A 12,229-nucleotide genomic window follows, 5' to 3' on the forward strand; every position below is an offset into this window, starting at 1 on the left:
TACAGTATCAATCAAAAGTTAGCAAAATCAGCATTTGCATTATCACAAGATGAACAATATCATCTTAAGACGTTCAGCTAAGATGTATTGTTTTTATTTTGTATGGTAATATATTTGTCTCGTCGTTAAGAAGTTTAGAAAAGAATATTTATTACATATCGGATTGAACCAACAGATCTTTCTGCAATTGCACATATACATTCCTTCTCGTAACAGTTAGTAGCATCGTCCATGATGCTGTTCTTGAAGCATGATCCATTTCCTATAATCTGTCAAAACCAAAGGTCAATTATTGTTCTCGAGAAAATCAAGGGCACAAGTGAACATTTAAACCTCCAAACCATGAAAATAACAAAAAAACAAACAAATGCTTGCCAATCTTCTTACCAAATCATTCAGCTTGCGATTAGACACTGTTAAACCATTCCACATCACCAAACAACAAGACGGTCCCTTTCACTTTCACTCTCTCCCCCTCCCCCCTCTCTCTCGTACCCGCAGCAACACACACAGAGAGAGAAGCCAAATACTTCCATGTCAATGCTTTCATCCGGCCAAACATATACTTCAACATGCAGTCAGTTTTTGCATAACCTCACTTTCCAACTTCAAGTTGCAACTAAAAAGATCTGTTCATAAATCAACAGATGACTCCCAACTAGAACATTTTTCACTGAACATGTCTCTGTGTGGAGAAATGCTCCAAGAGGAGCTGACGAACCCCTGGCAGTTAATCCACCAAAAATGTTTGAGAATGATCATCTTTTCTGCAAAATCCTGCAGCAAAGTCAAATGGATATCTTGTCTTTATAAGAAGCAAATAATTGGATAGAAGAATTTAGCTCTCGCCAAGACAACTATGAGATCTATCCCTTAGCTGTGCATTTGGATGTAAACCTTATTGCGATAGGCTATGGCCTGTAAGCACACAAAGACATGATAAACTTATGCAAGTTCTTTTACTCATCTGGTATTTCCCCCTAATCCTAGTGATTCTCAGGCCAACCTTTCAGCAGAGAGTAAACACCTCAAGCCTTCACATTTTACAAATGAAATAAACTGACAGCTGTGCTCGGCTACTAATCAAACAATTTCACTCCTTTATAATTTATAACCAAAAGGCAATTAGTAAACCGGTTATTAGGCTGTGCTACATTGGCAGAAGTCATCAATGCCGCTGCTAGATGGGCCTTCATAGCAGGGTCATAATCCAGCTCACTGCCAAATCAACATTTCCATTTTCCTATGTCAGGAAGCTAGGGAAAGACGGAAAGCAAAGAGACTGGCACAAGTATGGAGTCCCTAAGAGGATGGCCTAGTGCTTGAGGTATGGGAGTAATAACCTGGAGATCCCAAGTTTGAATCTCAACTACAACATTTTGTGTTACTCCAGCTCCAGCCTTGATGAACAAGATTACCTTGGCAACTTGTGTTTGTTAGCTGGACAAGAGCCTGGTGGATTAGTCAAGCTGACCTGATAACACCGATGTAAGAAAAGAGAGCACAAGAGTGGAAAATAATAGGGAAAATCGGAGAGAAACTAGAGGACTCTAAAATAAAAATGTATCTATCTGAACCAAAAAAAGACGAAGGGAAATTTAGGTACATTTCCCTTCTTTCCTTTAGTCTCTAGACAAAGGGTTAGTTTCTTTATTTTCTTTTTGGGCCGAAAAGTTTGATTCAGTTACCAATGAATTGCTCAATCTCCAGTTGAGTAAAATTACCTTCAAAAAGCATCAGAGTAGTCTTTCAACGCTCAAAGAGAATATGCACTTATAATCCTCCGGTGGATAGATTGGCCCCTCCAACAACTACAGACAGAATCTGTTTAACAAGTTACCTGCAAAGTTGAAGTAGTAACATGTGGGAAACAGTGAGAAATCTAAAGTGGTTTTTGTTTGAAATTTTCCAAAAACTAAGGTTGTGAACTCAAAGAGATTTTGGAAAGTGTTTGTTTCCTCCTGTTTTTGCAAAAAGTTTTTTTAGATTTCCAAACTTGGTTTTTCAAAACCTAAAAACTCCAAAAACTAGTTTTTGAATTATTGAAAAATTGGAAAACTTAAGTTTGGAAATCAAAAAAAAAAACAAAGACCTCCTTCCCCCACCCCCCCCCACCCCCCCGGCAAAAAAAAAAATTCAAAGATCAAGTTTGCATACTCAAGTTCTGGAAAACTTCAGACGCCACATAAAAGAGGGCGACAATTCCTGGCAGTTCATATCACATACAAGTTAAAAGATGCAAACAAATAACGAGTTTATGATTTATTACCTATTTTCATTTTCAACCTGCTAAAAGGGTAGACCCCTTTGCTTTTAACTTTGATTCCAGACCAAAAAATTTCAATCCAGACAACACCAAGTCTGCAGTCTTCTTCTTCATGTGGTCAATAAGCACCTCATCATAAACAACTAAGTCGGCTTCAGTAAGATGTTTTCGCTTTCTCATATTTGCAAAAAAATTCCGTGCTTCTTCAATTGTTCCATGTTTGCACATGCCAGAAATTACAGCGCAATATACAACATTATCAGGAGAATAGCCCTCTTCTAGCATTTCATCTAAGACTTTCATTACCTTCTCAGCATCATTCGTTTTACAGACATGAATAATAGTGAGAATATACTTAAACTCAATAGGGCCACTCGCCACATTGCCTAGGCAGTCACGAATTAGCATCATTGCTGGATCTATCTGCCCTATTTTGCAAAGCCCTTTGACAAGAGAACGATACGCAGCAACCGACGGAATCAAAGACATCTCTTTAATTCTGTTATAGCAATTACATGCCTCCTGTACATCTCCGACCTCTACAAAACATTGGACAGCATTGCTGTAAGTCGATGAATCAGGTTCATAATATGAATCGCGCAATTCAGAGAACAATGTGAGTGACTTGTTCACCTCACCATTCTTATAGAGAGCTTCCATAAGAATGTTATATATTGGAACACCACAATAATCTTTTTCTTTCAAATGTTCAAAGACTTCCAAAGCAATCATAATCCTATCATCCTTCTCTACCATAAATGTAAAGAATTTGGATAAATCATCACGAATGCAATAGCTCAATCGCCGCAGTTCCTCAAGCAATTTGCAAATCTCATCCATTCTCTTTGACTCTGCATAAGACACCAATATGGGCCTTACAGTGGTAAAGTCAGGTTGAAGATCTTCTTGAACTGTGATTTGGAAAAGTTTATAGGCCCTATCGATCAGTTTTGCATTGCAGAAACCTTCAATAAGAGAATTATAGATTGCCAAATCAGCTCTGTAGCCCGAGTCCATCAGATCTTTAAGCAAATCACAAGCTAAACCAACTTTTCCATTTGCTACAAACGATTCAATCAAAGATCCATAAATCGCCCTATCTATTAAATAATTCTTTTGTTTCATTTCATTAAACAACGCATAGCCTTTTTCAACCTGATTAATTTTACATAAACCATTAATAAAAGTTGAATAAGCAATAACATCGGGTTCAACTGCATCCCGCTGCATCTCTTCCCAAACCTTTGAACAACCATCCAAGTTCCGCTCTGCAACCAATATCTTTACCATTGCTGTATAAGCAAACACATCAGGTTTGCAAAGATTCTCTCTCATCCGACCCAAAAGCTCAAACACTTCATCCATCCGCCCTAACCTGCATAGTCCCTTTATCAAGATCATGAAAGTCATACTATCCTCCACCAACCCATCCTTCTTGAAATCATCATAAACTGACATAGCCAGGTCCAAATGATTGGTTTTAACCAAAGCATCCATTATTCTATTATACAGAAAAACTCTTGGTTTTACCCCAAATTTCTTCATTTTCTCATAGACATAGTACACTCTAAGACCCCTGTTAGCATCACTGTGCATTCTGATCAAGATTTCAAATTGTTTCTCACTAGGCGGCTTTCCTTGCATATGCATCAGCTCAGGAACCTGATCAGCTGCCCGAAAATGATTCACCCAATTCAGACCATAAGCAAAGGCATTGTAACAAGAGAAATCATGCCTATAACCTTTCTGCTTTCCTGTTAAGATACACTATAAGAATAAGCAGATAGACATACAAGAAAAATGCTGATTATTATTCGTTTGTCTATTACTTATACTCATTTTTTCTCATCCATAGAGAATAAGAACAAAATGCATAATTTTGGGTTTCCTCTTTTTGTATGTAGAACGATTTAAGCCATAGCAATCAGTCAAAACATCAAAACCATGACAATCGCGGCCGTTGACTGCCTCAAAATTACAGGATTGTATCTACATACTCTCTCTACAATAACAACAAACCTAGTGTAATCCCATAAGTAGGGTCTGGGAAGGGTAGTGTGTACGCAACCTTACCCCTACCTTGTGCAGGTAGATAGGTTGTTTCCGGTACACCCTCGGCTCTGCATACTCTCTATATCCCATAAAAAAATTCCCTTTTCATTTTTTTGGAGTCAGCTTGACCCATTTTTAGACTAAAAAATGAAAAATAATTCATATATATTCAACAACTTGTAGAAAAATATTACTACAAGTATGCAACTTTAATGTCATAAAAATAAAATTGCTGCTCAAATGTCACGTTCTTCGCAAAAAAAGAGCAAGCACTTAAACAGTAGTAGCATACAGATTAAATATGAAGGGAAGCCTTGGCGCAATAGTAAAAGTTGCCGTCATGTGGCAGAAACAACCTCTCGTAGAAATGCAAGGTAAGGCTAGGTAGACCAGACCCAACGCGGTCCGGCCTTCCTCCAACCCCGCGGTTAGTGCACCAAGCTGCCCTTCTTTATACAGATTCAATATATTTTAAAATGTAATTAAAATACACAACAAAGTGCTCAGCATTAAAAGTTGAAACTTTTCCCATTTCAAAGTGACAACATAGCACATTAAATTTGCAGACAAGAAAAAAAACCACAAACAATAAGAAGCCTCATTGATTAAAAGTAACAAAATTCAAAAAGGCAAAAAAGAGTGAATTTTTAATACCAGCCCAGTGGAAGAACTTGGAGGAAATTCTAGGATCAATATTAGGGTGCTTGAGAACTTCAGCTACAAGCTTAGGAGTGACGCGCCGTAGACGGTTAAGGTCAGCCACAAGGGGTGGGCCCCAACTCTTATGTTTCCTGAATGAATCAACTATATACCTACCAATTGGTGATAAGCGTTGAGCCAAAGAGAAAAATTCATGAGATGAGTCTTTTTCGGATTTTAGGCCCAAATTTCCATCTGGGTCCCATTTTTGAAGCTCAAAATTAGCAGAAGAAGAAGGTGAGTTTTTGGGGGTGGGGTGATTGGGGTTTATCGTTTGGCGATTGGAGAAAAGGCCGCCTTGTACTGTAGGCCGATGCTGAGTCGGTTTACGGTGGCCGTAGAAAAAATATGGTTTGTGTAGTACTGCAGATTTGGGTGGCATTTTTGAGGTTCTGTTCAGTGTTTTTTCTTCTTCTTCTTCTTCAGAAACTGAAAGCGGCGAAACTTGAATGAACTACCACAGACATGTTGATGTGCTAGAGTTGCAAACTTTTTTTTTGTAACACTAAAATTGTTAAAAGCTTATGTCTGTAACCAAATGTAAAAGAATAAAAGTGAAATTAAAAATAGCGAGTACTACCAAATTACTTATCCCTTTGATTTGATTTTGGACATTGACTTTTCACAATATCTTTTATTTATATCTAGTATATAAACAATAACGAAAATGATAGAGGAAGTAGAGTTTGTCTGAAAAACACTGCATCAACGTGTGGAATTCAAATAATTTTTTTAAATATTTAACAAGTTAAAATTTTAAAAGACATAGTAGAAAAATATTTTAGTTTTGTAATATACATTATATTGATAGATTGATATTTCTTGATCCTATGAGTGGTCATACATGGCCATTTTATTTAGTTGAGCGATTTATCAAGATAATTTTGTTAACAAAGAAGTTACATAATCCAAGTCGAACTTGAGTGAACATCAATGAAACACCCCCTACTGACAAGCTATTGGGAACAATGTATGACATCTATTTGCTTCATGTTGGCGTTACTGTTTCGTACATTGACGAGACTTGTGTACATATGACACGTGAGTGATGTTCGATATGGCTGCATTGGATCTCTAGGCGGTCCAAAGGCAGTTATGAGTTATGACCACAGGTGAGAATCTAGAGATGTTTCCAGATAATCTGCTAAGACCAAAAACATTCAATGAAGTAGTGAAATTTTGCATTAAAACTTGGAATTCAACTAATACAGTTACTTGAATCACATATTTTATCTCTACCACATTCACTTTCCTTCGATTCTATTTCATTTACTTCATTAATAAGAACTACTACAGTTACTTGAATCACATATTTTACGGTGATGAATCATTGGGGCCTAAAGCAAAAGCTTTACTAGCCTAAGGATGGAGCCGCCCTTCATATCATTCATCTATCAAAAACCTACCCAACTATCTATCCAGCAGGTATTTTCTTTTTAAGCAAAATATATAAAAGAACGGAAAAAAGAGCTTTTTTATGTTACACGTCACACCCGATGCCATAAAAAAAATCTCCTATTCATCTAACTCCATAGGCACGAGAGAGCTGCCTTCCAAACCTGCTGTCTTTCTCTTCCAACCCTCTGTAGAATCATGGTAAGTGGTAACATCCAAAGATGTTAAATAAGATATAAAAGATCCAGAAGTTGGTCACTATTCATTAAAACTAAAAGTAACCCTCTTGTGTGTTTTTTCTTCTCTCCAATTGTACGTGGTCCTCTGTTCATCACCTTGAAACCTGGAGCTTTTGTACCTCGACATATGTTGTGAAGGACCTTCCCTCTTACGAGAACCAGTATAAAAGGTTTTATCACCTCTGCTAGGTCTTCCAAAATCCATATTTCTCTCATTACTCTGCCTTGGTAATCGCTGCCAATCCCAAGATGTGAACTCAGGTTCTCCCCATCTTCTGTCTTTTGAGGTTGTTCCACCACCTCGAGTAAGGTTCCTATTCCAACGAGAGCCATAGTCTGAATTCCACTGCTCATGCCCCCTAGTATTCCAATGGTTTCGGCCCCAGGAACCAGTTCTATTATCAACCCATTCGTTTCCTTTAGCACCAGCAAAACTTTCACCACCTTGATGCCACAAATTGCTGAAAGTGTTATCAACATAAGCAGATCCATTCTCATAATTCAGCCCCGTGGTCCAACCCCACGACTCATTTCCACAGCCTCCCCAAGCAGTGTCCTTTAAGGTCCCCTGGTTTTTAGGGAAACTCCTTTCCCACGGATCATCATCTTTGATGTCTACAGGGTTATCCCGTTCATTCCAAGTCTGCTCCTCATTTCCTCGGCCTCCCCAGGCAGTAGAGTTCTTCAACGTCTCCTGGGCCTTGGGGCAACTCCTTTCCCACGGATCATCATCTTTGATATTTGAAGGGTTATCCCATTCATTCCAAGTCTGCTCCACATTCTCAAAAGTTTTAGAGCCCTGCACATTACCACTTTCCCAAGGATTTTCACCATCATCAGCAGCTTTATCCTCCCATACCAGGGTGCATCCAGAAACTAAGTTGTTCTCAGACTTGACAGTGTTATCAACCTCATTAGGATTAAAATATTCTCTATCCAAATCTAGTATTAGCTCCGGATCAATAGTTGAGTCCCAATCAACTTTATCAATGTACATATCTGGATCGGGAGGAGGACTCTGAGGAGGAAGACCACTTATCACAGCCCAATATCTCCTTTTTGCATCATTGAATGCTTCTTGACCTGCAGAGTCATCCCACTTGACCACATTATCATAACAGTAAATGTATTTTTTTGCACTCACAACCTTGCGCCAAGGTATCCCGGCTGCTCTGCAGAAATCTATTTCCCATGATGGAGCACTATTTTCCTGGATAGCTTTAAAAAGTGAAAATGAAGAAGTTATCAGATTTTGTAGGTAATACAAGACTTGATAGCCTTCAAGCAGGTGTGCAGATGACAGGACATAAGATGACAATTTTTTATGCAAAGAAAAACTAACTAGTATTTTTAAAAAATAAAGAAACTGAGGGAAATATATGAAGAGACATCTCTGATTAAAATGACAAAACATCCACAATAGTGAATTCCAATCGTGTCCACCACGATCTTTTATACATCTAGGTACAAAAAATTTTAGGGAGAGAGTGGGGCTAAGCCAACATGGCAGCTGGCTTCAACACTCTGAGATTCTTCCGATAAAGGAAGTTTCCTAGTACAACAGATTAAAATTGTTTTTTTGTAACGGAGAAATTCGCTATTTCCTGCTTCAAAAATCAGTAGATAATGGGACCGACCTTCTACCATCTCCACTTAAAACACCAGACTTGGTTCACCAATAGGATTCGAACTCATGACTTGAGCCTACCATGATCTCTAGCCGTACTACCTATTCCCCCGAACTAAAGCTCTGGGGAAAGAATACTACTCGTACAAGACATTAAATTATGGGACAGCTGTTCAATGCTTGTTATGTTCCAACTCAAATCAGTGACAAATCTAAACATGAAACAATTTACTTACAGAGAAGGTACACATTGGCTCCCTATTTACAGATTCAGCTAGGTCCCTTTGGGAAATTCTCCTTCATATTATATCGCTCACCTAGAAGTGCACCTCAAATGCTTCTGATTCAGATATTTACCTTCCCAGCATAATCACAGTTCGGAAAGGGCGCATGACAGACCTTGCAGCAATAACTATCTCAAAAGATAAGATGACAAGCGAGCGTTCTGGAAAGGCTAAGCTCATTCACAAAGAAAAAGGCTGATAGAACAGTTTAATCATTTGACATGGGATGGGGTCCCAATTAAGCAGGGCGAGTCATTCTAAATTCTTAGTTGCAACTGGAGAGACTCGAGAAAGACAAGTTTAATCCTATAGGATACAGATTAATGTACAATTTTATCAAAATTTCTTTCAAAAAGGGACAAAAAGCTTACTACATTTATAACATTACTATCTGAAGTGAAATTCCCATGCTATAAACCAATTGTAGCAGGTCAAAGTGGACTCTGCCTACAAATATCAGGGGTCATTATTTTCGTAATTTTAAACTTAAAGTCTTAAACTCGCTCAAAATTTCATACAAAACAATCAGGGATTAAGAAAAACCCAAATAAGTAAGCAAAGAATATATCAAAGAAACACGACATTTATCATCATATAAACAGTAAAGAGGGTACTTTTATGGATCCTCTCAAAATATACAAGGGACCATCTCACTAAAATTCAAATTTATAATCAAAACACCAAAAATAGAAAAAAATAAACAAAACAAAAGCAGAAATTTCCACCAAAATGGATCAATAAAAGGATCACAATCATTAATAATTACACAAAAAATGCCTAATCAGAAAAATAGCATGACACAGTAACCAAAACAAAAGATGAGTATATTAAAAAAAAGGAAAAATTAAAAGAGAGAAAAGTACCAGGAGAATGAGATTGGTTGTAACGGGATGGAGGAGAAGGGGGAAAATCTTCGTACTTGTACTTTTTTCTTGGTATCCATCTTCTGTTCCAATTTCCCATTTTCTTCTGAAACCACTTATTAGACACACCCAAAAAAAAAAGACTTGGAAGAAAAACAGGAGTTTCTTTCTTTAAGTCGGTAAGGGTTGCCGATAGAAACACTCAGATTTATTTTTTACTTCATTACTGATAATAAATGGGGGAAGACGAGACGAGACGAGTTGCTTGCTTTATCGCACACAGATTACATGCTTGAATTGACATAGGTGATTGATTTGATGAGTTTGTAATCAAGAAACAGGATTGATGGGCTAAACCGACTCGATAGGCTATGGGCTTAGCCTACAGGGCTACTAGAATGGGAGAGTCGGGACTGGTAACATTTTCCAAAAAGAGCTTCATAACGGTCCTTGTTTCGTGGAATCTTTACAAAAATAACCCGATATATTTATTGTTTACATTTCATAGCCGGCATACATAGATTATACATAGTTATATATATATTGTACTTGAATTATACTTATATTACATCTTCCGGCTATTTTTAATTCAAACAGTTGGATTGACGACTATTTAGATTAATTCTTCTTTTTTCGTTGCGAAATGTATAAGTTTTAGCCGCTCTAAAAAATAATAACAGATACAAATATATTTTTATATATACGTATTATATTAAAAATATATTTATATTTTATACACTTTTCGACAAGCAAATATAATTAGTTTCAGGTGATAGTTTATAATTTTGTATTTTGTCCTTTTTCGTTGGAAGTTGCTAAAAAGATTCCCTCCCCTCGTCTATTTTCCCTGAATTCACGCTGACATATTCCTTCCCCCCAACAGACCTTCTCTGATTTTAAAGTTTAATAGCACTTTTGGTCCTTTAGTTACTGGTAAATTTTAATTTTAGTCCTTGTGAAATCTGACCAAATATATCTAATTTTCAATTAATTAAAATGTGCACTTTTGATTACTTTGCTTGTGAATACCCATAAGTTAACCATAATTGTTATTTGTTCTACCACCTAATTATGTAACATAATATGGGTAATTAAATAGTAAATGGTTAATAATTTGTTAAATTTGTGAAGAGTTACAAGGGAAGGGATCAAAAGTCACATTTCAATTACTAGAAGTTATATGCACATTACAAAATCAGAATTTATCGTTGATTGAGGAAATAAAAGCACAAATTTCCTTTTCTTAAAAGTTCTTTTAGTTACATCTTTTAAACTGTAAAAATTGTACGGGGCGCCTTATTTGGTCGCCCCCATTTAACTTATACCCATTTTTTTTAAAACTTTTAACTTGTACCCACTTTTTAAATAACTTCAGCCTCCTTTCTCCTCTTCAAAGTTATATCCGCCCTCAACCTCTTTCTGAAGTCTGTGACTGAAGGTCCTTGCTTGATTAAATGGTGGCAATAGATGTGTTGAAGCAGCAGCATGTTGCGGAAGCCAAATGTATAGAGTGTGAATAAGTCACAACTACTATACCAAAATTTATGACATCCACCAAATAATAAATAAGACAACAAAGCAACAATAAAGGGAACACCAGAATTTACGAGGTTCGGCTAATTTTGCCTACTCCTCGGACACAACCAATATTTTATTCCACTCCAAAAATACAAGTGAAATAATACTAAAGAGAGAAGATACAAATGCCTTAAACAGATGAGAAGGCAAATGAGAGGTGTGTTTAAAACCTAAACATTAAGCCTTCTTTTATAGGGGGAAAATCCCCCCAACTTTTGTTTTCCCACCGATGTGGGACAAACATTTTGTCAAATTCAACAAATCTCCACTTTGGCAAAATTCCACATCTTCAATTTTCTCTCAATAACAAATTTTGATTGTGTCTTCATCTTCAATCTTCAGTTTTCAACAATGTTGATCAAATCCAAACAATGTTGAAACTTGACCACAGTCACCACCTTTGTCAGCATATCAGCAGGATTCTCCGTAGTATGAATTTTCTTCACTGTGACTCCACCTTCTTCTATGATTTCTCGTACGAAATGATACCGAACATCAATGTGCTTCGTCCTTGCATGATAAACTTGGTTCTTCGCTAATTGAATAGCACTTTGACTATCACAAAAAATTGTGATACCTTTTTGTTCAACACCAAGCTCCTTTAGCAATCCTTGAAGCCAAATTGCCTCTTTCACAGCCTCTGTAATAGCCATGTACTCTGCCTCTGTTGTAGACAAAGCAACTGTTGACTGCAAAGTAGACTTCCAACTAACTGGTGCCTTTGCAAAAGTAAACACATAACCAGTAGTTGATCTTCGTTTGTCCAGATCACCTGCAAAATCTGAGTCACAATATCCAACTACAGACTGATTGTCTTCCTGCTCAAAAACTAACCCGACATCTACAGTATTATGAATATACCGTAGAATCCACTTCACAGCTTGCCAATGCTCCTTCCCTGGATTGTGCATATATCTGCTAATAACTCCAACAGCTTGTGAAATGTCAGGCCTTGTGCAAACCATTGCATACATCAAGCTACCAACAGCATTTGCGTATGGTACCTTTGACATATACTTTCGTTCAACTTCATCCATTGGCGACATAGTAGTACTTAGCTTAAAATGGGAAGCAAGTGGAGTACTAACTGGCTTAGTCTTGTCATCTATGCCAAAACGTTGAAGTACTCTCTTCAAATATTCCTTTTGAGATAAACAGAGTTTCTTTGAACGTCTATCTCTAATTATCTCCATGCCAAGAATTTTCTTTGCCTCACCCAAATCCTT

General features: G+C 37.1%; 2 protein-coding genes across 4 annotated transcripts; both read right to left on the reverse strand.

Moving 5' to 3' along the window:
- Positions 1-18: 18 nt before the first annotated feature.
- LOC107800251 (pentatricopeptide repeat-containing protein At4g20740-like) lies at positions 19-5,724 on the reverse strand. Of its 3 annotated transcripts, none has more exons than XM_016623401.2 (5): positions 4,973-5,724; positions 2,270-4,020; positions 1,725-1,840; positions 388-767; positions 19-269 (listed from the first exon to the last, which is right to left on the reverse strand). In XM_016623401.2, exons 1-2 carry the CDS (start codon positions 5,397-5,399, stop codon positions 2,282-2,284), a joined length of 2,166 nt encoding a protein of 721 aa, XP_016478887.1. In that variant the 5' UTR covers positions 5,400-5,724; the 3' UTR covers positions 19-269; positions 388-767; positions 1,725-1,840; positions 2,270-2,281. The 3 variants fall into 3 exon arrangements, with proteins under 3 accessions (XP_016478887.1, XP_016478885.1, XP_016478888.1); XM_016623399.2 differs by having other exon boundaries at positions 388-777; XM_016623402.2 differs by having other exon boundaries at positions 388-777; positions 2,270-3,936; positions 4,973-5,551.
- Positions 5,725-6,176: 452 nt separating this feature from the next.
- Positions 6,177-9,730, reverse strand: LOC107800253 (uncharacterized). The gene is made up of 2 exons (XM_016623405.2): positions 9,426-9,730; positions 6,177-7,869 (listed from the first exon to the last, which is right to left on the reverse strand). Exons 1-2 carry the CDS (start codon positions 9,523-9,525, stop codon positions 6,671-6,673), a joined length of 1,299 nt encoding a protein of 432 aa, XP_016478891.1. The 5' UTR covers positions 9,526-9,730; the 3' UTR covers positions 6,177-6,670.
- Positions 9,731-12,229: the final 2,499 nt, after the last annotated feature.

Source organism: Nicotiana tabacum, chromosome 22, assembly GCF_000715075.1.
Source record: "Nicotiana tabacum cultivar K326 chromosome 22, ASM71507v2, whole genome shotgun sequence".
NCBI classification, from domain to species: domain Eukaryota; kingdom Viridiplantae; phylum Streptophyta; class Magnoliopsida; order Solanales; family Solanaceae; genus Nicotiana; species Nicotiana tabacum.